The sequence below is a fragment of the Varanus komodoensis genome, unplaced genomic scaffold (assembly GCF_004798865.1).
Source record: "Varanus komodoensis strain SLA01 unplaced genomic scaffold, ASM479886v1 scaffold12, whole genome shotgun sequence".
In the NCBI taxonomy this organism is placed as follows: domain Eukaryota; kingdom Metazoa; phylum Chordata; class Lepidosauria; order Squamata; family Varanidae; genus Varanus; species Varanus komodoensis.
The window spans coordinates 14,920,419-14,946,145 of record NW_025335349.1 but is presented as its reverse complement, the minus strand read 5'-3'; the positions used below and the strand labels follow the sequence as shown (position 1 = coordinate 14,946,145).

Genomic DNA, 25,727 nt, shown 5'->3' with positions numbered 1-25,727 from the left:
AAAAAGACAAACATCTTAAATTGATAGACAATCAACATACAATCTTTTCTGCCACAGAGATGCTGTGCTGTGGAAAGCTGCATCTCTTAGGCTTCAGCCTGTCAAGCAGCTATTAATTGGGAGAGCAAGAAACACATACCACCCAGGCTCTCAGTAAGATTCTTCTCTTTATTATTACTTCCATAATCTAGCCCAGGTAGAATAGGCCAAAGTTCAGTGATCAAGACCATAGTTTTTTTGGATAGCTGAGGACTGTTGGTTTTTAAGCAAGTTTTGAAGCTCACTTATGGCGGGAAGCATCTTTTACTCCTCAGGATTAGTTTGGGACCTTTAGAACAAGGAAGCAGCTAGCTAATTTAAGATCCTAGATGTAATTCTTTCACGAGGGCTCCTTTCACTGCAGCCATGTGTATTACTTCAGTGAGGCACAGAGGCGACATTTCTCTTTCCCCTTCCACTCTCATTCCATGCCTTAAAAGTGCGTCTGCATTCACGGTATCTTAGAACAACAGTAACAAACTTGCTTTCCAACCTTGCTTTATTAAAATCACTCCTAACACGTACACTTTTGTATTTTAAATTTACTTAGATCGTGGCACACCATGAGTACAGAAATAGAAGAATTTGCTCGTGCACCTGCTACTCTTTGGGTGGTAATCTGGATGGGAGGGGCGCCTTGGACTTTACCCCCAAGCTCCAGCCCTGACTGCACCGCTACTTCAAGAACAATCGTATTTCCTATGCGCCTGTGTTCGTTCTGCGCACATGCGCGATAGTTTTCTTGTTTTGAGGAATCTGCGCTAGGAAGGAAGCGGGCAAGGGTAGGGCGTCTTTGGTCCGAGGAAACGGGCAGGCAAGGCACCTCCTTCCGTGCACGCTTGTGACGCGTGGCGCCGAGCCCCTCCTATACCCAAGCCTTCGTATAAAAGCTCGGCCGGCGGCCCTTCTTCCTCTTCTTTTGCTGTTTTCTTGCGCCTGGCTGCTCGGTTGTCTTGCTCGTTGTGTCGCGTCTGTCCCCCTGGCCGCCCAGCTGCCTCACCTCTTCCCGGTTTTTAACGCATTTTTTCCTCGCGGTCTCGCTTATTGTTTGTGCTTCTGCTTCGCAGCCTTAGCGCAACTTTGCGCTCTTTCGCTGGTCGCCCCCGCAGCCTATGGCCCTGGAAGGCGCCGCTGCCGCCGCCTGTATTTCTGCTGTAGGTTCCCACATCACTCTTTAAAAATTCCGCCTAAAAAGAGAAGACGATTTACCAAATCTTTCGGGCCGTTGTCCCACGTGAGTATACAATCATCATGATCATCATTCGTGGGGGGTTCATTGCTGGTGGTAAATCGCATTGGAAGGAGAGGCGGGGGACGCTTCTTGGGCACTGAAATTTGGCCCCAACACGGCAGTGAAGGGAAAGCTTCCTCCCAATTAACCTTCCTCCACCGCGAGGTAGGTGTGATGGGGAAGGCAGGTGCCTCGGCGATCTCCAGATACCGAGATCAGGGCGAAGCGTAAGGTTGGGGTGAGGAGGAAGAGGCACCGGCACCTTCTCCGTTCTGAGGAGCGACATCGGCGGTGTGGGTGACCCTACGGCTCTTCTCAAAGCAGGCGCAAGGAAGAGTCATGTGGCTCGGCTGCCTGCGCGGGGAGTTGTCTGGAATCGTTGGGAAGCGAGTCAAGAGGCTTCCCCCCGCCGTAGGAGTCTAGACGCGGGCGCGTGTGTGTCGCTGGTGCGGGGGGGGGGGGGGGGCTAAGTAATTCTCCCATTAACGAGGGAAAGAAGCCTTTATAGATCGCTGTCTTTCCCTCGAGGGGCCGCGAGAGCTCCTGAGCTCTTGGCACCAGAGGCAGGCTAAGGAAGCGTGAGGGGGACGCTCCAGGACAGCAGCCCGCCGTTCCCCCACAGCATATTCTCCTCTTCTTCAACGGCGGTAACGAAATCAGGATGGAGACCGTATGCACGTTGCTCTCGGGTTTCCCAGTACGTGTGGTTGCTGCTCTGTGTCTTCGTTTCTCGCTTCCTCCGCACACTTGAGCGGTGAGGACCTGAGCTTCAACCCGAACAGGTCAGTGGTACGAGTATGGGAGGGAGAAAGCGGCGGCGTGGGGCGGGCGGTGTTGTAGCTTCTGTTCTAACATGGCGGCCGCTCGTGTGTGCGGGAAAGGGGCCGCTGTGTATGGGACTGGCGCCTCTATTCGATTTGTAGGTTGAGTCTTTGCGGGGTGGAAGCGGGTTAGGGAGAGGGTTAGTAGGAACCGAGGCATAGCGCACGGATGAGAACATGGCAGAGGGGCTCGGCGGCGGCTCCTCTAACATGGCGGATTTCTGTGGAGGGGAGTGGGAGGCTGCCGTAGAATTGGGTCACTTCGCAGTGATAAGCTGTGAGGAGCAACAGTCGTTTAACGCGTTGTTGTGGAGCCTGTGGGGGAAGGGTGGTCGTGGTGGTGGTGAAGAAATGGAGGCCAGAGGCGTCTGCGGAAGCAGGACTTGTTGTCTGGCCAGCGCCGTGAAGGGACGCGGCGTTCAGTCCCCTGGAAGCCGGCTATTCCACCTTTCCACTTGTCACCCTGCGCCCGCGGGAGGGAGTGTTTTGCCGGAGGAATCTTCTCCCAATAAGGGAAGCCTCCCTGGAGTTGGGGAGATTTGGCTCGGGGCGGTCTCGTTTTGTAGCCATGAAGGGATGCAAGGAGAACTGGTGACATGGCAGAGCTCCGCCCCCGCCCCCCCGTCGTGTTTCAGAGAGTAATGTGTGTAGAAGCTGGGTTTAGAGGCTATTATGTTATAGGGATTCACCTTCTCTTGTGCCTTGCACAATCATTCTGCCCTCCCTTTTACCATTGGAAGGTCTTAGCAAGGAGTGGTTGATGATATTTTAACCACGCAGGGATATCTCTCTCACCTGAAACTGTCTGCTTATGTCAAGGTGATCAAAGTAAAGGAAGACATGCCACATAAGGTGTCCACAAAGAGTGGAAGAAAAAGCCAGTTGTCATCCACACGTATGAGACCCAACTGATGTGATTCTGCTGTGAGAAATTTACATCTGTTTGTGGCTAGGCTATTCTTGATATTATGATTGTTGGTGGCATAGTAGTTGGCTTTGTAATTGAACATCAGCTGTATTGCCTTTTGCCTTTTCTTCAAAGAAGTTGCAGTTTTTCTATATTGCTCAGTTGAAATTCATACAGTTAGCTCTTTCCACTTACTAGTGGCTTGCCAAGGAATGGAATCAGTAAATCAAGACCTCATCTCCTTGTTATTTATTAAATCTGTCTGGGGTGCATACTTTTATATTCTTAGTAGTCTGTGGAACCCACAAAGAAAGGTAGAGCTGGATGGAAACTCAAAGGTAATCTTATTCAACTTCTTACCAATATAGGAGAAATCCCTCTTAAAGCATTCCTAATTGGTGGCCATTCAGTCTTTGCTTGTAAACTCATAGAAAGTTCTTAAATGTTTAGTCTAAATCCTTTAGCTTAAATTGAACCCATTAATTTGGAGAAAATAGAGCCCTCTGGTTCTCTACAGGCAGGCAGCAGTGGAAGTCAGTATCCATGCATGTATGGAGGGAGGACTACAGAAAATGCATACTGATGTTTGAGGAGCAGATGGTTAAAATAGCAATCCTATGCATAGCTATTCAGAAGTAAGTAGCACTGAGTTCAGTGTGACTTACCCCCAGGTAAGTGTGTAGGATTACAGCCTAAAATGTATAAAGAAGTAACACATCCATGATGTGGTTATAAGCAAGTAGACTTTTTCTTATTACCCTAATGTAAGGTCTTGAACACTAAATTCAAGCAATGCTTTGCTTGACTTCTTTGGGCAGGACTTGTGGTGATTTGTGCCTTTTTGTCGCAACTTTAGCTTTTAGAATATGTGTAGAATTTGTTGGTTTGGTTATAAATGCAAAAAGTAAAGGTAGTTGGCTTGGTCATAAGAAAATTTCAAAATTTTAGTAATTTCAAAATGGTTAGAGATGTGACACTTTTGGAAGCACCTTTTTGTTAGTCACGATGCTGTAGAGGCTGGAGTGATTGAGAAATGCACTTTCAGATTCCTATTTGTTTTTTTTGGGAAATACATGTTTCTGTAGCTTAACCTACTTCAAAGCTGTGAGTGCATGTTGTAAAGATAAAATGAAAATCACATGAATGTTGCTTTTAGTCCCTTGGACAGGATACAGCTTGCCAAACACCTCCTTTCTTTTTGTGAGGAAAATGTAGGAGAGGCAAAAATTTAGCTCTTCAGTGCCACACAGAAACTATACTTTTAACCACATTAATGTAGAATAACTGCCATCTTTTATTTGTGTACATTTGTAGAGGGGTAGCAGTGTTTGTTATGTTGAGGTAAAAATAAGTCTTGTGACACCTTAAAAGCTAATTTATTACAGTATAAATAGCATATCAAAGCTTATGCCATAATAAACTTGTTCGTCTTTAAGATGCCAAAAGACCTGCCCTAATTTTTATTTGTGTAGTTATAATTAGTAAATAATGTCAATTTAGAATGCCTATTCTAATATTTCCTGTCATTTGAATCTGTGGTGGAAATTTTTTTGTTTTGATTCCCCCTCCAACAGGGCAATTGGAGATTAATAACAAAATTAATAGGTCTCTAGTGCGTACTTCAATGGATCACGTCCCTCCCAGAATATGGTACAGCTGTGTTTGCACTATACTTAAACTGCATAAATTATTCAAATAAGCAGAAATGCTAGTGAAGGCATGGTGTCCTGCTTTGCATAAAAGGAAGGAAAGTGTTCTCACACTCTCTTGTTCTCTTTGAAATGCACAATAATCTCAGAACTTTGGCACCAGAACCAATTGACATCAATTTAAATAAGTCAAGTCTAGCAAGTATTGTATGTATCCCATTCTTCTGAAGGAAGTGCTATCATTTGCAGCTCTAACTGGCTTTTCTGCTTCAACTTTGTAATTCATATAATGATGTTGACTTGATCATTCTTGATATGGTGCTTTCACCCCATGTATGCATGGAATGTACCAACTATGAGTGCTCTCCCCTAGTTCTGCACTATGGGTGATGGCATCTTAAGAGAGTTTTGCAGCAAAGTGTGATGGTGAAAGGGGAGGAGGGTCTATTCCAGTCTGGACTGGTCCTGTCTAGTTCTTTGCTTCTTGTCATGGTGTGAACAATTGCTGTTCCAGCTTGCAACACAGCATTCCCCCCCCCACTCCAGATGCCTCCCTTCCCTTGTCTGTTCACTTACAGCATAGTAAGGGAGCTTCTGTCACCCACAACAGGCATGGCGAGTGGTGGGGGAGTTTACCCTTACCAGCTCCAGCTAGGATTGCACATTAGATAACCAGGAAAGTTTTAGAGGCTGTTGCATTCCATGGAATTTCTTTTCTTTGGCTCGATGATAGCAGAATGTCAATTCAGACATACAGAAAGGTCTGGTTGCTCTGCCTCCTTTTTGGTCTCCAGTTCAAAGGCAGTGTTTAGTTTTGTGACTTCAGAATGCTAAGAGCTTATCTTCGGTTAAGAAAACTGGTGCATTGAACATTAAATAATTGCATTAAATATAGCTTAAAATGAAGGAAGAAAGCCACAATTGTACTTGAAAATAGTTTAATTGTATAGAAAATGGTGAATAAAGTCACCTCACTGTTAATAACAATAGAATTTGGAGCTTCAGGGGAAAAAATGACCTGGGGGTGGGGGAAGATACCTGGACAACTTTAATGCTGATCTTTTGCAAAGTTTGGAACTGAAAAGGAGATAGACAGTTTTTGAATCTGACATACCTGTGGTGTGAATTTGAATAGTAAGGAGGCAACCTTACTATCAATTCATGAGGGTGTTTCTTGACAAGACAGATTTTCAAGTACTTTCCTCCTCCATACATTTTCATTAACTTATATCTAAAGTTCTGTTAAGTATCTTTTGAGGCTGTCTGCTAAATTAGAATTGCTGAACATTTTATTTGCACAAGAAATTATTATAATTTTAAAAAGACTCCTTATTGGGTTCAGGACCTGAGAACTATACCTGAAAGTTGGTAAATAGGTAACATTTATTTAACTGATATAGCCTGTCTTGGAGGACTTCTGAGAATTGCGTGTCACTTTGTAAAATGTGCTGTTTTGTTTTTTTTAAAGGACTACATGATTTCATTCATGCTTTTTCTATTGGCATAAATGCTATTTCAAAAATAAAGTTTAATGCATCATCAGAAGTATGTAGACCTACAGCGGCTGCTGAAATTAATCACATTTTGTTCAGACAGATCTCATGCGTATTTTCTCAGAAGTCAACATTTCTTTGAGTCCTGTGGGGCATACTTACAAGTAAGTATGCACAGACTTTGCGTGCTTAGTCCTACAACTCAGAGGACTAGTGCACAAAACTAAAATGTGATTTTAGTGGGGGGAAATCAGCAGAAATGGTTTTTGAATTTTAATTCTTCCTAGTTCCTGGGAAACCCCTTCCCTTATTGCTACATTTTATACTTGTTTAAATAATAGCATTTAAATACTGTAAAATGTCACTCTTTCACTGGAAGCACTTTCTAAAGTAAGTGAAATACTTGTTTACTAACAAGTTTAAGGGCCATAGGATAGTGCATATGGCTATTTTTATGAATATTATAATAACATATTGTTGTAGGTCTTTAGTGGGCAAAGTACTTAAGTGAGTGACCACTGATCAACTCCATGTGTTCTTGATAGATTGAAATGTGTCTAAAAATCAGTTTCTATCTGGTTTTTGGTTTGGTTTGGTTTGGTTTTTTTTTTTGGAATAGAATTCTGCCTTAATTGTCCTATGGGCAGTATTGAGGCCTTCGGTATAGAAAGGGTATAAATGTTTTAAATTAAATAAATACTGTGACAGGAAAGATGGGCAGGAGCATGGCCATGTTGCTTCTGTTAAAGCTATCAGCTTTTAGTACAAGGATTCTCTGGATAGGCTGTTAGGTTGTGAGGACACTGCATTGTAGTGCTTTTGTGCCTGTGGCTGATACCCTTAAGAAGAGAAGGTATTAAGCCAAAGGTTTGTCTGATCCAGCACTTTTGCCCTACACTGGCCATCAGAAGCCTACAGGAAGTTCACAAGTAGCACATGAAATTCTTCCACTCGTGTTACCCAGCAACTGGTACTGAGAGGCATATTGTTTCTTATGCTGGAGGTAAGCTGCAGTTACCATTCTTCATAAAGAGTGGTAGGTGGTGTAGGTGATTTATTGCTCTGCCCTGTGGCATTGTGGGATTCTTCAAGGCTCTCTTTTATCCTCCAGGTTTTTCAACATCTGCATGAAATTTACCTCAAGATGTGGAGTGAAGTGTCACCAATATGCAGATGGAACCTATGGTCTTTTCCTCCAATACAGATGGGGCTGCTGATCTGCTTGGGCAGGGTAATAGGTGAGGGCCAATAAAGTGAGACTTAGGTAGATACTATTTGTGCATGGCCCATATTGACCTGTCTCACCAGTGGTACTTACTTTGTGCTAAAGAGAGCTGCATCTCTTAAAGGTTGAGGTTGTAGTTTGGAAATGCTCCTAAATCTGTGTGTCACTTAGAGTGCAGGTAAGAGCAGTGTCCTGGAGCATCTTTTATCAGGCTGCTATACCAGGTATGCCCCTTGCAGGACAATCTTCTAGCAGATAGTCATGCTTTTTCTGCAATAGCTTCTCTTGGGAAGCTAGCCTGATTGTCTGTGTTAGGTCTTTCTGGTACCAGGTAAAGACATTTTTATTCTCCAGGCATGATTTTGTTTTTAACTTTTCCATATACTGTCATTCAAAAATATTAAGTTATTTAGTGATATAAAAATGTAAAAGAATTACTACAACTAAATTGGTAATATTTTAATTAACACTGAAGCATATTGTAAGCTCGGTAGAATTCCTACAAATAATAGGGTATTTTATATAACAGAATAATTGTAATTGCTAGTGCTGCTAAGATGGGGTACAGAAGAAGCTGAGAGATTAGAATGCTGCAAGCTCAATGATAGAGCATATGCGTTGTATAAAGAAGGCGACAACGTATCTGGCATTTCCAATGAACAAGTATCATCTACCTAGGACCATTTTTCTTTAGCTAAATATGCATATAATTGTGCCCTTATTTGTTTTTTCTTCTTCTTAAAGTCTGCTATTTCTGCAGCTGATGTTTATGCTTGGGTAAAAACATGAGTTTTAAAAATATGGACAATACTTTCTGCCAGTTCAACCCACATCCCCCAAATTCCACTGCTTATATTTAAGTGTATCTTTGTTTCTAGCTGTATACAAAGAATATATTTCATAGTATTGCTTTGAGTTATAGAACTGAATCTTATATATGAATAAAGATAATACTTTTGGTTTTATGCCAATTTGCTTTTGCATGACAAAATGTCTGCCAAACTTTTTGAAGCAGCCCATGACTTAGCAATATTTTGCAGTTTTGTGGCACTTTCCTTTTGTATCACAGTAAAAATACTTTGTACATTCACAGTGTTGAGTATCTTGCCTCTGCAGTGGTAACAATGCCAATTAAATCCATTCCAGTTCCATTCCAGTTCCACACAACAACATGTGGAAAAGTCTGAGAGAGAGAGAGAGAGAGAGAGAGAGAGAGAGAGAGAATGAGAATGAATGCTTGCTGCAAAGCGTTGTAGCTCTTCATGCATAGTATTGTATTTTGAGACCATTTGTTCAGGCCCTACATTTTTCCCCATCTAGAATATATTATTTCAGATATTTGAAGATGGCTGTCATACTGTCTTTTCCCCAGGCTGAACGTATCTAGCCTTTTCAAACTTTTCTTATAAGACTTGGCCTCCAGACCCTTACCACTTAAATTGCCATTCTCTAGACATATTTGTTATCAGCAAGTCAGTCAATTGCATTTAGCCATAGGCCATTACAAATTAACAAGGTAAAACACTGAATTAACAAATAAAGCCATAAATTAAATATATTAAAACATAATACTAAATGACAGACCAGATATTTGTTGGTTAAAATCTTATAGTACAATGCCTGGAACAGGACACAATAGCCAGATGAGATTTGACTAAGGTGGAATAGAGTGTTACCATTACTTCTTGTGATGCTGTATGGTCACACATATGTTATGTGTGACCTAAATCCAGCATTGCACCAAGGGCAAATCCTTCAGCAGTTGGGCTTTCTCCTTCTCTCCTGCCTCTATTGTAGTCTGTGCTATGAGAAAATTTTCAAGGCTTTTTGGGATTTATCCCATACTGGTTCTGCTGATGTAACTGCTTTTGTCAACAGAACACTACAACTAAATTCAACCCTATATTTGTTATCCTGAAACTAGTATGGCTATTCTTCTTGAAGTTGTTGTAGTTTTAGAAATTGAGGTGGGCGTTAAGTTTCATAGTACATTCAAAAGACAAAGAATGTGTGGCTAATCCTCTGAAGACTATGATAGGATTCATTTGAAGTGAGTGTGGCTAATTCCATGCCAGATGGCAAAGGGTATTTCAAACAAATTAATCTTTTACTCCTTGTAAGGCTTCTTGGAAACATCAGCTGAAATCCTTTACAGAGGTTTATTCTGCATAGACCAGTAAAGTCTTTTATTGGGCTTGGCAATGCGACATGAAAGCAGTCCAGTTCTCCCATTTTCATAAATACCTGGGATTTTTATTTATTTTTTTAAGTAGGGTGGGGAAGTAGACTTACTCTGATGGCTAGGACAATCCATGAAGTCATTAAGCAGATGAGTCTTGCAGAAATCATAAAAAGTGAGAAGGGAACACCTACCTTTCCAGAACTAGATTCAGTGAAGCTCAGTGCAGTAACTGAGAAGAGAAATCGTATGTCTGTGGACTCAGACTAACAGATAAGCCGCTTCCCTAAAAGACAAGGATTGTCCAGACTGTCATACCACCATGGAATAGAAGGATTCATTACTCATTGCCCCATGGCACAGAGAAAACAAGATGGTAACTCTTGACATTTTACAGGGTGGAATTGTTATGTATGTTTGCAGATTGCCCCAGTTTTTTTGCCATCCTTGCATAGTACCATTGTCAAAGTAAGCATTGCCACTGGGCATCTAATTGGTGGCCTGGAAGACTGGCAATGACTGGCTTTCAGTAAGGCATAAAACTAGTTATTTTGATGCTGCCTAACATTGGTTTCTGAAGTCTTTCTTTATGATCTTACCAGTAACTCTGGAAAGGACACATGTAAAATGAAAATAATCAATTGTCACCATAGGTCTTTTAGATGCCTTACCACAAAAACTCTCTGAATGCCATGGTAGTGGTGATGTCAAAGTCTTCAGTTAGCAGTCAGAGAAAGGCCTAAGCAAAAAAGGACCTTAATTGTTTGACAGGCTTGTTTCCTCTCCCTCAGATACTTTTTATGCCTCAGATTCATTCTTGCAAGGGGCGGGGGGGGGGGGGGAGTTCCCTGGTTCTAGCTATTCACACAGCTTGAGTTATCCCAGTAAGCTACCTTCAGCAGGTTTTGCCCACATGTGTTCCTTGGAGGTAGTTGGTTGACTTAATATGTTGCATGTGGACTGTCCTGTAGCATAGATAACAGCCCTGTTCTTGGTGGTCTTTGCTGCCTCAACACAAACTTGGTCAGTGTATTGATGAGGGATGTGCAAGGAACCCATTTTGTGCAAAAATCTGTTAAATTCCCTGTTTTCAGCTTCTTGGACTCTGGTTTGCTTTGCAGCAGCCCGGAGTTTGAGTTTCTGGCAAGTGTGCCCAGCATTCAGGGGGCGCTCGTTAGGAATCAGTCATGTGTTAAGTAAACAGCACCATTCTTCTGCATCCATGGCTGACACACACAGCAGTGAGAGAGGAAGAAGGTTGGTCACCAGAAATGGTAGCTGGCATGCCTGCTTGTTGCGCCCTCATGCAGCAAACATTATTGGCATGTTGCCCTTCTAAAACTATTTTTGGAGTAGCACAAATGTTTGTAAATGTCTTTGTAATTTTTATTTTTGTCAGTTTTTTCACAGTTGAACAGGTTTTTACAACTGTCCAAAAATATGCATTCTTGCCTGAGAGTTACGGCCATCAAATGGTAATCCAATAATAATGCAAGGCATAAGGCTAAATTGCAAACAGTTGACAGCTTTCAGTTGCCTTGTTATTTGGAATGTATGAGTAAACTGGTAAACTTAAGTGCCCCAAAATGGGGTGGGATTTAGATTTCTACCTTAACAAGGTAATCCTCTGGGATTTAAGTATTGCACTGGCACTTGCATCCTATTTCTCAAGTCTCTTGCTAATCTTGAAAGGGGAGATCTTAAAGTTACTCTTTTGTGGTGCTTTTTCTAGGCACTTCCTTGACAGTTGTCAAAAAACCCCTGACAAGATGGTTGGGTTGAACAGAGTGAATAGAGTCACTTAGAGTGAATGGGATACCTCTCACACAATTCCATTCTGCAATCTCTACTTTTAAGTGTTAGGGAAAGTTATGGACATTTAGGACAGGGAAATGTACACAGATTTCATCACTAGGCAATAAATAGGTGCACACATGTGCGCACACACAGATGTCATGGCTGGGAAGTAAATGGAAGGGAAATAAACTGGTGGTCGTACAGGTGAGCTCATCAAGAGTAACAAAGTTTGTTTCTCACTCTTGCTGAGTGGCTCACTGATTTCTGTAACCCACAATAGAATGTCTCCCAGATTTGGAGAGACATCTTAAAAACTCACTATTTAAGAAGCCATGTGATATTTACCCCAGAACAAGTGGGAAATTGTCTGAACAAGCTGCCATGACTAGTTGCCCATGATGGTTGCTGTATCCTGTAAACCCAGTCATTGGTACTATTTTTGCTTTTATTAAAAACGTGTTCTACATTCAGTTCTTGTATTAGTTGCTGATAAACATTAGTTTCAAGCAGTATTGTGGATAAAGCTTAGCTTGTAATCTGAGCCAAAGTTTTAAAACATCACAGAAAAAAAAAATCAAATACAGTGTCCAGATATTAGCCCACTAAAAGTGACCCATTTGTCTTTCTAACTCCTTTTTGTTGACAAAAAAGTGTTTCCATTGCCTGTAGTTAGAAAAATTGATATTCTGATAAATTACCTACATTCTTGCTGAACATCTTTCATTTGGAACTTCAACACCTTTTCATTTCCCTTTGGGAAATATTACACCTTATAGCAGATCTTCAATTTTAATAATTCAGGCTCCTGCCCTCAATTTTAAATTTAAATGCATCAGACTGCAGATAATATGGTAGTGTGTTCATCATTATCATTAATTCCATATATTAAAATTACTGAGGAGACAATTCAATGAAAGGAACTTAGACATTTCCAGAGGGCCATTGGAATGCTCACTTCCATGGTCAGTGGCAGGGCTTCAGTTTTGGAACTAAGAATTGGAGCTGTCCTGCTCCCTTGTATCGTAGCTGGTGCAGAAAGACAATCGTCTCCTCCACTCCTCTGGATTGGGTAAGCTTCTGAGTTTAGGCTCACACTCATCTTCATAGGATTCTGCTTTGGATGCCTTTCTAAACAAAGAAAACTGGTACAGAGTTCTTGTTCAAGTCTCTCCTCCTCCCACTTGAATAGAATTTACCTAGCATTTTGTGGCTGCAGATTGTAGGGGAAGACTGGTAATAGTGCCTGAATTAGGGCAGGTTTTCTGCCATTACAGATTATCTCAGCAAAGACAACACCATTTTTACAAGATTGAAATCTGAAGAAGTTTGTGTTCCCCCAAATGGAAGATGCTACCCCCCTCCCCCCAGCATTACCAGGGAGACCAGCAGCCTCTTTCTCACATTGCTGCTTAGGCTAACTAGTCTGGATTTGCAGGCAATGTACCTTCAGCATCTACTCACTCCCACCCCACTCCCACTTTTTAAAACATTTTTTCTAAAGGAGATCTCAGACTTGGACAATTAACTGCAACTGCCCAGGAATCTTAGGTTTCTTCTACAAGCAGAGTGCTCAGCCTATATTTCTTTGTAAGCTCTTTCTAATAGATTTTGAATTCACCTCTTCCCCAGTCTGTTTTCAAACTCGTCATGAGTCTCTAAGAAGGCAGTCTCAATACAGGTGCCCTCAGAATTGAATAATGAGAATCTGCATTCTAGTATGTGACATTTGAAAACTGCATTTGTCTTTTTGCTTGAGATATTTAAAATTGGCTTTGTATGTGAATATAGAACAGTCCTTAAATGTTCAAATCCACACTCATGGAACAATTTCTTTTAATACAGTTCAAAACTTAGAATGCATGAAAAGGAAAATCACCTATGGAGCTTTATTTTTAAAACTGTTGTTTGTTATTTTCCAGCTTTAACTAAAATTTAAGTGCTTACTGTGATTGAGAAAGTTTTGAATTGAGAAACTTTGTGTTACCTGGGTGTGTCTTAGTCTTTTCTCTGTCCATCTTCACAGTATGTATTTTGAAACAAAAGGAAATTTCAGGTTAGATTTTGCGTGAGGAGCTGCTCTTGAGGAAAGGGGGAAATAGACATGTTTGAGATGGGTCATTGTTCACAGAAAGGAACAGAAAGAATCAAGATGTATGCTGGCATTTGAGGCAGCCTGAAAGCTTAGTGGGGAGTCTGGCTAAATATTTATTTCTGAAAACTGGTTTTTGAGTGACCATTGTAGACTCTCTAGCCTCAGGTTTCAGTATTTTGTTAAGCACAGTTGATGTACTAGGATAGATGTATTTTGATATTTGTTCTGTGGTCCTGGATTTCTTAAAACATTAATGAATATTTAATATATATATTTTTTTCTCAACAGGGCAAACTCTCTGACCAGGTTTACAACTATCCAGAGGGTTTAGGAGAAGTGCTTTATCGAGAACAGTTCGACTTCAACGCTGAGCCACCTTGGGAACCTAGCTGATGATAGTAGGGTTCCATCTCCTAACTTGTCCATGTAAGCTTTTTCTGCTTTTTTTGTTACAGTTGTGTGCTGGAGAGCTCCAGTTACCTAAACAAGGGCAATCATAATTAGAACTTTTGTTTATTAGTTATCTTAGGTATGACTGCTAGAATTTGTTTATCTTTGATTATTATAAGTAGGGAAACTAGTGGAAGTTTGAATGTAATTCAAGAAGGCATGTTGGCATTTATCTCAGCAACTGTGGTCCTATGGACTTACATATCAACTTTCTCTGGAGTGCAAGATGCTTTCCCTTGAATGAAAACAAACTTTCCACCTCTTATATTCAGGTAGAATGTGTATTGGTGGACTAATTGGAAGATAATGAACGTTTGAAGAAACTTGAATCTTTTTGGTACATTATAGATAAATAACGATTGCTAAATTTTTGAGCACTTCAGTTGCAGAACATAAGCCTCCGAGGCATGTCTGTGTCAATGCCACTTACTTTTGCAAATAGGTGTAGTTTATTTAACTACTGCAAATAACTTTTCAACCTCAGAGAATTCAGTAATGTGCCAGTTAAACACATTCAAAATTATAGAGGGAGAGGGATAGAACGTAGACTTCCTACTGTATTTCATGTGAATCAGCACAGGTTTAACTGGCTTGGCCTTGTACCAGCACTTGCTAATGACATTTTATTAGTCATATAATGTTTAGGTGTCATTTTATTCATATGAACTAATTTGGGTGAAACATTTCTGAAATAATAACTAACTAGTTGGAACATGTAATATTAGGTAATAGATAATTTGATAGTATGGTAATGAATCACAAATGTTGCATTACAGAAAAGAAGTATAAACTAAATCCAGAGCTAGATAGAAGTTAAAGTATGTAATTTGTATTGAAAAAGATTATGCCAATTTAAGTAAGGTTTATATATAATTATGCTGTTTTGTTTTTGTTTTTAGGTAGTTTGGAGAAAGATATTTTAAGTAGGAAGCTGGAAGGTTTTGACCTGGTTTAAATGAATTTGCTAAACCATGTACAAGTAGTAGTAATTACAACAACCAGCATTGCCTTTACCACCTTTCTTGCTGTTGCAAGAAATCCAAGGAAACATTGCCTTTATGAACAGATTTTGAATCTGCACATTCTGCATTCCTTTTCTTCCCATGTTCAAATTGCAGTAATTTCTTCATGATCTGATGAAACTATAGTTTTCTGTGTTGCCCAGCTGGGAAAAGTTTGAATTTAAAATCACAGTTGAAAACTTTTGGGAAATGAGTTTGGAAGGTTAATTATAGTTTACACAAACCAGAGCTTGTCTGAATCAAACATCACAGCAAGCTTCTTTGGCTCAAACCAGAAAGGGGATGGTGGGAATCTCTGTGCAGGGAACAAGAGAGAATATTTGGGTCATTTGACTGTTAACGTCTGAATCAGGCCTGTATCTGTTGTTTTGATGCTTTGTATGCAGATAAGGAAACCATTTCAAGGAACAGAGGGAGTGATTTTGCAAAATATCCTGAAATGCTTTCATAGGATTCTTATCAATTCAGATAGCTTAGTGGCACTGGGGAAAGTTGTGTTGGCATAGGAGGATTTGTGGATTCTGCCTATGTTCATAAAAATAGTCATAATCTTGCCTTTCTGTTCTAGATGATAATGCTTTTTTCAGTCACCATAGAACTGAAGTGTTAAGTACAGGCAGGGGATTACGAATGAGTTCCATTCCTGAGAAAACAGAAATCTGTTAAGTTGAATTTGTAATTTAAATCACATATAATTGTCCCTCCACATTCACTGGGGTTAGTGGTCCAGCACCCCCATGAAAGTAGAAAAATTGTGACTATCTCCAGCAAACACCCCCCGCCCCCCCGACTCAAGTTCACCAGTGCCTTCTCTTTGCAGCAAGGAAATGTCAAAGAGATATCCCTCTCTGGATGGTTGGGGTAGGAAGGGCATTCTTTGGAGGTCTTCCTCTCTCCCCCTTTGCTTCCCTTCTCTCTATGGAAATGATTGTTTTCTGCAGTAACTTTTAAATAATTAATAGGCTTTATGGCAGTTCATTTGTAAGTACGGGTTGTTTGTAACTTCGGAACTGCCTGATAGTCTTCCTTAACAGTTTGTTAAAGTACACTGAAAAGAGTTTAAAATGAGACCCAGTGTGGTGTAGTGGTTAAGAGTGCAGAACTGGGATTCACGTGATTTGAGTTCTAGTTCCTTCTTAGCCATGGAGCTAACTGGGTGACTTTGGCCAGGCTCTCAGCCCACCCTACCTCACAGGGTTGTTGTTAGGCAGATAACATTGAGAGCAGGAGAATGATGTGAGCCACTTGGAGTTATTTAAAAAAGAAGAGGAAAGGATATAAATCTAATAAATAAGCAATACCTAAAATAACTAAATGTCCATTAAAATTTTATTTTAATTTCTTAAGGCAGAATAATTCTTTCAAAGAAATGAAATGCTCATCTCTCCTTTTCCTAAACTTTGCTAGTTCTACAGTCGCTTAAAGTAGCTTCTCTAATTTCTCTGTATTAATTCAGTCATCAAACATCTGCCTTATGAATTGCTGTTCAACCTAAAGGCAATCTAAAGGTTTCTTCATGCTGCTGTCCTGCATTATTTCTCTTGATATTTGTTGTGGAGTGTAGCTTTTTTTTTTGTAGTAAAGTCTGTTCTCTAAATACTGTGTACAAATATTTTGGATTAGTCATCACTGGTAAATTAAAACATATCAAGCAACCTCATATAAAAGAACTCCAGCAAATACACTTGCATTTGGGTGTGCCTAAGCTTATAGCACCTTGACATGCTTGGGCTGTGTTTGTGTGTCTTAGCTGACTAATACATGCCCCAGAGTGCTGCTGTAAAATGATTTATTGAGGAAAAAATCAATTAAACATAATGAGTTTATGTGAAACAGAGTTGTAATTAGAATCAGCTAGTCTGGGTGGATGTTTAAATTCCCATTAAAAACTTTTCTGCTTCCTGTCTCCTCAGCTGATTACTGAAGAACACAGCTCTTGTGGTCAGAAACCAGTTTTTTCTTTTAAGTCCTGCCTTGGGTGTGTGCATATACTGCCCCTCATCCTTTTGGAAAATATGAGGCAGAAAGAGTTGAACATAAATTAAAATTCTCTAAACCTTATTGGTGGTTCATACAGATTGGAAAAGTGGTGGTTGTTAGCTGGACAAGTTTTTTTGCCCATCCCTTATGTGGACTTTAGGGCTTTAAGTTTTCCTTGTATAAATGGTGTTCTTTCAGCTTTTGGTGACGAACCTGAGTAATTCAAGTCTCGGGTGGTAACCTTGATAGCTAGATATATTGAGTTGAATCCAGAAAAACCCTAGCAGATTGCAGGGTGAAAGTGATTTGCTTGTTCTTATGCAATTGCAAGTTTCACAAAAAACTTTTCTGTAAGGGACCCAGCTGAAAGCATGTGTGGAGTGTGGAGGCTGTGGGGTGTCATCAAGATGTCCGACAGAAGCACCTTATGTGGTCTATGTCAGTGGAAATTATTATTCAAACCAGCCCTATATGGTTGCGTTAAGTTCAGTCTTTTAAAACTAAGGTATTAAAAACAGAGTAGTTGAAACTTTAAATAAAGTCTGCTGTATCCTAGTAAGAAACCTGCATTGGCTACTTAAGGAATAATGTACATGGTGAGAAAAATAGTCTTGCTGGGACTCTGAAATGTCAGACCAGAGGTGGAGAGACTACATTTTTCAAAATCCATTATACAAAAGAATTTCATACATGTGGAAAACTGACACATTGTAGAAATGGTAGGCTAGAATGTGTCTCTCCCCCCCCCCCCCCACACACACGGTACTAGTTTGTTACATGCAGGGATCCTCTGTATATTTCAAAATGGTATAGTCTCAGAAAGATTCTGCCATATGGTTTTGCTGGACTTTGTTTGCACAATTCATCTAGTGCTTTTCATAATATCCTGATGAGAACAAAGGGAGCAACAAAAGAAAAAAATGAAGTTTGTTTGTTTTTTAACTGACACTGCTGTAGCAATTGATTTTTTTAAATCTTTTCTGTCAAACAGTTTGTTGCATAATTTAAGGACCCAGCTCTAAGGCTTTGTGGCCCGTCCCTTGTGTTTCTTGGTTTATGACTGTCGGCTTTGCGGAATACGGCTGAGATGAAAGGACTTCTTGAGGATGCAAACTACTCCATTGGCTTGCTGGATGAAGGAGTAAATGTTGGAGATGTCATTGACAACTATGTTTATGAACATACTCTTGTAAGCTGTTTTAGCACCTTATTTTCACTAATCACTTTAATGTTTATAAATGTTTCAGCCACAATTCTATTCTCATAAGTGGGTTGTAGTTCATGGTATGGTTAGGGAAAATGGAGGCCAAGTGCATGGGTCAATAATGTGGGACAATGGAAAATATCCCCTGTGACGCCATTGACTATTCATCATACCTTTATAATTTTTAATGCCTAATTGTAGTTTCCTTGTTTTTTGTTTTGTTCTTCCTAGACCGGAAAAAACACTTTTTTTGTTGGTGATCTGGGAAAGTTGCTTAAACAACATATTCACTGGCAGAATGTGATGGCACCAATAAAGCCCTTTTACAACATAAAATGTAATTCTACTCCAGGTGTACTTGAGATACTGGCAGCTCTTGGAACTGGGTTTGCATGTTCAAGTAAAGTAAGTATGTCTTTCTGTTTATCTTTTGCATTTTCTAGAAGACATTGACCCAATGCACATGTTTAAAAGAGCCCTCCGTGGCTTATTTAAGCTACATTGGGCTGCTGAAGGTTTGTATATTCAATACCTGGCTGAGTTTTGTCATGCGCAAACCCAGGGCCCATAGTTATGCAAGAGTTAAAATGCTGTTGAGTACCCAACATTGTAGGTTATGTGAGGATTATGTAACTTTTATATAAACTGCACAGTATAGTATTAAACTCCCTGTGTAGTATTAAATATTCAAAAGAACTGCTGGTATGCACCTTAAATAAACCACAGTTGAGCTGTTTGATCATCATGGAAACTAGCCCAGTGGCTGTGTTCATATGATGTGACAACCCTCACTCAAGGTTTAATATGGGTTCAATATGGGTTGTCGTTAAAACAATGAGTTTTTGTTAAAATGTGTGTTATTGTTTTGTGTGAACTCAGTCATGCTAATGGTTAGCTTATAATGACAACCCATACCAGGAACATCATGGTTTGTTAGTACGGCTGGATTCAAACAACACAACTCGTATCTCAACAGCTACCCATGGTTCATTGAGAAACCACTCAACTCATGTGTATGGGTTATCATAATGTGTGAAACCAGTTGACAGTCTCTCATTTATGAATTTGCCCATTCCTTTAAAAACGATTTCAGAGATTCTGCTCCATTGGATCTGCCTTCGGAGCTTAGAAGGCTGGCAACTGGAAAGACTTTTTGGGGGGCGGGATAGTGATACTGTGTTTATGGAACTCCCTGCCCCCACACCCAAGGGACTACTAGGTGCCATTTTTGTGCCTTTCAATCAGATGATCTCTACAGAGCTGACAACAAATTAAAACAACTCAAAAGCAGTTCAGTAACCTCCATTCCCCTAGTTGTAGTTCCAGGGCAGTTGGAGTAGGGTGTTATACAATTTGAGGGGAGCATCCTTTGTCCAGTTGCTAATTTTCTGGTCAATGATTTTGGGGAAGCCTGGTTTTCCCAGTTTTATTGCCTTTTTTTTCCTGTGTGTGGAGTGGCTGATTTGTTGTTTTGTGTGTGCTGTTAGCAAGTTTTATTGGGCCGAATGCTTTAAAATCTTCATAAGACAGCTTGCATTGTTCATCAGGTACATGGAATACGAATGTCCTATTTTTAGGTTTTAAAATAAGTATGGATAAATAATCTTGATCATAGATTTACTGTTTTAAACTTCACATGCGAGTGGGCAGGTAGATTGCCCTGATCACAATATGCTAATTTGGTATCTGGAAGCTGCCTTGTAGCAGGTCAGACTTTATCCATTTAACCCAGTGCGTTTTACTTGGACTAGCAGTAACTCTAAAGTATCTCAGGTGAGGAGTTTTTCACATCACCTGTTACCTGTAACTAGACAGAAAGAATAAAATCTTACATGTGCAAAGCATGCAATTTACCACTAAATTGTAGTAGATAGGGTACTACATTTAATTCATGGTGTTTATGTGTGTCTTTTGAAGCTCTGATTTAAAGATTGGTCTAACAAACCTAAAATGTCCCTGCCATTCTTAGCCCTTTGTGATGTCTAAGACCAGCTAAGAGTACTCTGATACAACATGCATGTTTGGTGTTGTTCATGGTGGCAAACTGAAGTATGAGCAACTTTCAGACACTTGTGAACTCTCAACCTGTTCACCTTAAAAATGTGCTGGCTTTTGGTTTATGAAGACAGCAAGCAAAAGTGAAATATTATGAGCATTTGGATGAGGCAGACTGCAAATTAAAACTATATTGCTTTTGATAAATCTTGAGATTATATATTTGCATTCTGTGCTATGAACAGCTTTTAGAAATGCATTTTTTAAAAATGATCCTTAATCTCTAAATCTACTTTACAACTTTTCTTATCCTTTTAACCTTGTTTAATTTTTTCATTCTTTCAGGCTGAAATGGTACTGGTTCAAGACTTGGGGATTTCTCCTGAAAACATTATATTCACAAGTCCTTGCAAGCAAGCCTCTCAGATAAAATATGCGGCAAAAATTGGAGTGAACACATTGACATGTGACAATGAACTAGAATTAAAGAAAATTGCTAGAACTCATCCAAATGCAAAGTAAGCATAATTTTACTTGTCATTGTGGGGAATATAAGTTGGGAGGGATATATTTCTAAAATACCTTTTTGTATAGTGGACTCACTTGAATGTGTAACTCTTTACATTTTAGAATTTGAGAGTGTGTTCTCTTTAGACCCCAGTGCTAGTTAGCTGGGTTTGGCATTCTAGTTTTAATCTGTTATTTTCAAAGATTTTACCAACATTTACTGACAATGTTTCATTAAGATACCTTAAAATGTCCTTGTCTCAGAAGCTGTTCCTGCCTACATTAAGTAGGTAAAAATATTAACACCTGACTATATATAATATTCTCCATTTTCTGCTTGGGACTCTGGTATCATGATGGATGTATCACATGCTTGTTCAGATGACCATCTGTGGGAATGGCCTCAAGATCCCTTAAACTGGTCCAGAGTATTTCAAGAGAGAAAAAAAAAAAATCAAGTACAAACTAGTCTGCTATATGCTGCATGCCAGAACTGTGGTGCTGCACCAGCAGTGCACATCAAGGTTTCTTCTAGATTACTGGGGTGGCATCAGCATGAAAAGAGGAAAAGCAGATAAGCCAGTTAGTGGTAAGTATGTGTCCCTTTGAAATAGTGGAAAATGAAAGCTGCATGTCAACTCCTGGCTCTAGAGAGAAGTTGCTAGTAGACTTTCTGACTCTAGAGAGAAGAGTTAATTCAGGAAATGAATGATGCAGTTGAGCACCTCTTTTCCCATTTTCAATCTCTGTAAAACATTACTGTACTTATGTGCTGTCCTCCATTTTCAAGAAATGTCAGCTATCTTCTGTTTTTTCCCACATGGTTGTATACTGGATCTTCAGCTTTTGGATCAAGTTTCAGGAGTATTAAAAAATAGAGAATAAGAGACAGTGTTGTAGCTTGCATGTGTTTAAGGGCACATCTGCATGACTGCTACTAATCCTTCTGGGAACTAGAATAAATAGCTGAAAATGTAGGTAACATCTTGGGTAAATGTGATAACATCTGCCTCTTTTGGATACCCTAAGAGTGACAGTGGTAAGGTTGGTTATACAATCATTCCTGACAGTTGTGTGAATTGGCAAACAACTGGTACCATTCCTGATGGAGTATGAGGGGTGGAAAGCTAAGTGTATTCCATTCCCAAATTAAACAGTGATAAATTTGTCCTAAGAATGTTACACAGGCGTTCTGAGAGATATTTATTTATTCAACCTCAAAAAGTCAATAGAGGAATTTAGGATGACCATGATTATATCTAAGGTAATGTATTTTTATTACAGCATTCCAGAGTCCTTAGCTGCTGCATTTCCACAGCATTCCAGAGTCCTTAGCTGCTGCATTTCCACAGCATTCCAGAGTCCTTAGCTGCTGCATTTCCAAACCCCTTATCTTTTTTGACTCCATGTTTTAGGCCCTAATTGCTAGTTTTCTCTCTGTACAGGATTGTGTTTGTCAGGTTCACTTGACTCGTCCATCGACAGAACTGGCGTAATGGCAACATAATCAACATACTTCTGACAGTCTTCAGACTTCACATGTGCTGATGCTGCTGTAAACCAACTGTGCCCCAATCATCTTCCCCTTCTCTTAGGCTCTTACTTCATATTGCCACAGAAGACATTAATGGAGATGAAGAGATGAACATGAAGTTTGGCACCACCCTGAAGAACTGTCGGCATCTCATGGAATGTGCAAAGGAGCTGAATGTCCAAATAGTTGGTGTTAAGTGAGTAGGCTTGTCGCTTCTCCCACACCTTCCCTTTGATGTTTTACCCTTTTAAGTTTGGCATAGAAAAGCAGTAGATTTAACTATTTTATATTTTTAAAATCTGTGATGTTATGTTAGCATATTCATAAAACTACCAATAAAACTTCTTAACCACACTTCCAGCTAAATCTCATATATATATATTAGTAAAGGGCTATTTAACAGGGTCCTGTTTTCATTCTGTTGGGCATCCTAGTAAAGCAGAAATAGACCGTAGAAAAGTCATTTGTAAATGTATGTTTTTTGTGTGGTGTAACACACAAAGGATCTTTTGTATTTGTTGCATTATAAAATAAACCATTTTATTTGAAGCTTTAAAGGTGTAAACCTGGGCACATATAGAAGTTTTTGCTGTCTAAAATTTGCAGCATTTTTCAACCAGAATGGCTAGCTAGGAATGCTTGGGATGATAGGACTTTTTCCTGTCTAAACATGCATAATATTGTACCCTGAATTACTTTTTAAACAGTTTTAACACACATGGCAGATATTTTTTATCTAACACTTGGGGCTTGATAGGATACATGTATGCAAACTTCCAGAAATGCATGAATTAAAGATAGGAAGAGGGTTTTTTTTTTTTTTTAGCATAATCATTTTTTACTCGTCACATCTGTAAAAGTTGCTGAATCTGTGCATACTTGTAGCGAGCATTCTTAGTGCTTTCAGTGGGAGCTACTCGAAATGAGCTTGCTTAGGATCACAGTGAGCTTCCTTTGATCTGCTAGGTAACAGTCACCTGTCATCTTGGCTTTATTATGTATAGAGGGCTACAATTAAAGAACTGGGAAACAAACTTGTTTTTCCGTACTCTTTTCAAAATAAAAATTTCCAAAGTTGAATTTTAAGAGTTAAAAGGTTATCTAGCATTACTGTTTTTAAGAAAGTAAAATGGTTATGACCACTGTGTATATTGGGAGTAAGGAGAAATGACTGAATGGTTGAAGGAGGAACTGCTGTTGAATGTGGGAACTTCCTGATTCCAGGAAGATAAAATATTTTTTTGAAAATTCCCCATGTGTTATTTCCTAGATAGATTCATTGACTCCCACTGTCAAAGTATTGCTTGAACAGTCTGTGTCTGAGATTATTATTATTCTACGAATTAAACTTTTAGCAAATTGTGTACTAAAATTTGTAACTACCATAGTTGTGGTTATATATACAGAAGTGAGAAGATAAAAGTGGGTTGTTGTGGCATTGTTTTACATGATGTACAGTTGCGTGTGCTATGACATTTGTGTTTCTGACAGTGATAGAGATGCTGCTACATACAATTTTATAAAGGAAACCCACTACAATTATTACCTGGTCACCTATTGCTACAACAGTAATCTTGATAGCTATACAAATTGATCTCTCTCTCTCTCTTTAGATTTCACGTGTCAAAAACTTGCAAAGAACCTCAAGTATACAAGCATGCTATTTCTGATGCTCGCTGTGTCTTTGATATGGCCGTAAGTAAACTTTTGTACCCTACTGTGATCACTACTGCCTTCTGAGCAATTTTAATGCCGGCAATGCTATTTCGCAAGTCTTTTCTTCTAATTTGCTCAAGTGGGATTTGTTTTTTGCAAAGAGGATTAGTATTTTTTTGAAAAAATCAATTCCTTCAAATTTCTACAAATTGGGTTGGCTTAAAAAAAACACGCACCCTCAGTCCTTCACAATTCACTTTCATAGGACAGCAGTTTATATTCTTCATTTGTATCAGTATGACAGCAACCAGTGCAAGTACGCAAGCACATTGATATGCCTTCTGCATGTCTAGAAATGCCTTGTCAAGTTCCCTCTCTTGTAACATGTTGAAATACCAGCTGTTAAATTCCTCTTCTACTTTGGCTCTTACCTTAATAGAGAACTCATAAAGAAGCAGCTGAACCAGACAGAAGTTTTTGCTGTAGCTACTGTAGGAGTATGCACAGCTTACTTCTGCTCTGCCTATTTAACCATTAATTAAGCATTTGAATAAAATTAGAAAATTTGCCGTGCTGCAGTCCTGTGAATGGGTGCACTTGTGCAGGACTGAAGGAAACAAACTGAACCTATTTGTGCCTTTTGAAAGGGCCCAGGGGTAAAAAAAAAAAGCTACAGGAACAATGAGGGCATTATCAACTGTCAGTGCAGTATTGATGAAGGGACAGACATGATAGCAGAGGAGGGTAGATGGTGGCACCATTAGCAAGATGATGAGCAGCAGCCAACAGTGTTTTTGCCACTCTTGCCAAGTGACTCTGTTACTGTTTTAAACAACCCACACTGAAGTGACAGCTGGGTCTGGATATCATACTAAGCCAGCCTTAGAACAACACATCTTAAACCTTCCACAAGTCGTGAACTCTTAGCCTTGTTTGCAAAAAACAAACAAACAAACCCCAGTGCACTACAGGAAAGCCATGCCTAGTTTGGACATAATGCTGTCAACTATACTGAAAACCCTGTGGTATAACACAAGTTATAAAAAAGGGAAATGTGCTAGGTCACTTCTGCATAGTTATAACCAGTGTTTTTGTGTAAAAAAAAAAAAAAAGGTGCCAGAACGCATGTCGCCACTGGCAGTAAGCACTCAGCGTGCGACCACACACACCAATCCCAAGCCAAGCAACGGAGCAGCGTCCCAAGCCCTCACTATCTCACTATCAGATAGCAGACACAAAAGCAGCCCGCAAGCACTATGTTAATGATGTTTGCGGCTGATCTGCTATGCCGTTCAAAATCACTTCATAAAATCCACTGGAAAAAAAGCTGCTGGAACACCATTCCGGTGCGTTTTACGACAAAAAAAGCCCTGGTTACAACTAATTATGGATTAAATATTGCAGTTAGCTGTTACATACAAACTGGGTCTAAATGCCAAAATACAAGTAAAGGTAGTTCATTTATTTTTGAAATAAAACATGAACTGCCTTTTTCTGTTATGAAACACTGAAACCAGATAGTTTGTGTGATATTAATAAATGAAAAAAAAAACCCAGATGTTTTTGTGGCCAACAAACTTTTTGCATTTCCATTTTAGGAAGAATTTGGCTTTACCATGAACATGTTGGACATTGGTGGTGGCTTCACAGATTATGATCTTGATCTTGAAGAGGTATGAATGCCTATAATGGCTTTTTCCTGTAGAATTGGTACATGTTGCTTGTAATTTTCAGTTACTTGATGCTTGTATTTGCCATTGGTAATACAATAACTCACCATGGTTTGTTATTGTAGCTGGGTTGTCAGACTGTTTCACATTTATTTTTTTCAATCAAGTCACCCTGTGGGATCCATGAGCTATTCTAGGGTTGTCATCAACCATACAACACCCCATAATTGAACATTAACACATATGGAACCACATATAATGTCTTAATAAAAACTC

The 25,727-nt window shown here is 39.6% G+C and overlaps 1 protein-coding gene across 6 annotated transcripts in view; it reads left to right on the top strand.

The window, feature by feature from the left end:
• The first annotated feature begins 934 nt into the window (after positions 1-934).
• Positions 935-25,727, top strand: part of AZIN1 (antizyme inhibitor 1) — a 29,960-nt gene continuing 5,167 nt past the window's right edge. The window contains exons 1-12 of one of the 6 annotated variants that reach the window (XM_044421747.1): positions 935-1,273; positions 1,931-2,052; positions 2,911-3,015; positions 6,244-6,304; positions 7,252-7,378; positions 13,722-13,859; positions 17,877-18,074; positions 18,321-18,494; positions 20,430-20,602; positions 22,187-22,321; positions 23,739-23,820; positions 25,380-25,454. In XM_044421747.1, coding sequence (XP_044277682.1) covers positions 17,973-18,074; positions 18,321-18,494; positions 20,430-20,602; positions 22,187-22,321; positions 23,739-23,820; positions 25,380-25,454 — 741 coding nt within the window. In that variant the 5' untranslated portion in view covers positions 935-1,273; positions 1,931-2,052; positions 2,911-3,015; ... (2 more) ...; positions 13,722-13,859; positions 17,877-17,972. Of the gene's footprint in view, positions 1,274-1,930; positions 2,053-2,910; positions 3,016-6,239; positions 6,305-7,251; positions 7,379-13,721; positions 13,860-17,876; positions 18,075-18,320; positions 18,495-20,429; positions 20,603-22,186; positions 22,322-23,738; positions 23,821-25,379; positions 25,455-25,727 lie in introns of all 6 variants that reach the window. The other 5 variants (XM_044421746.1, XM_044421749.1, XM_044421750.1 and 2 more) reach the window with 5 other exon arrangements.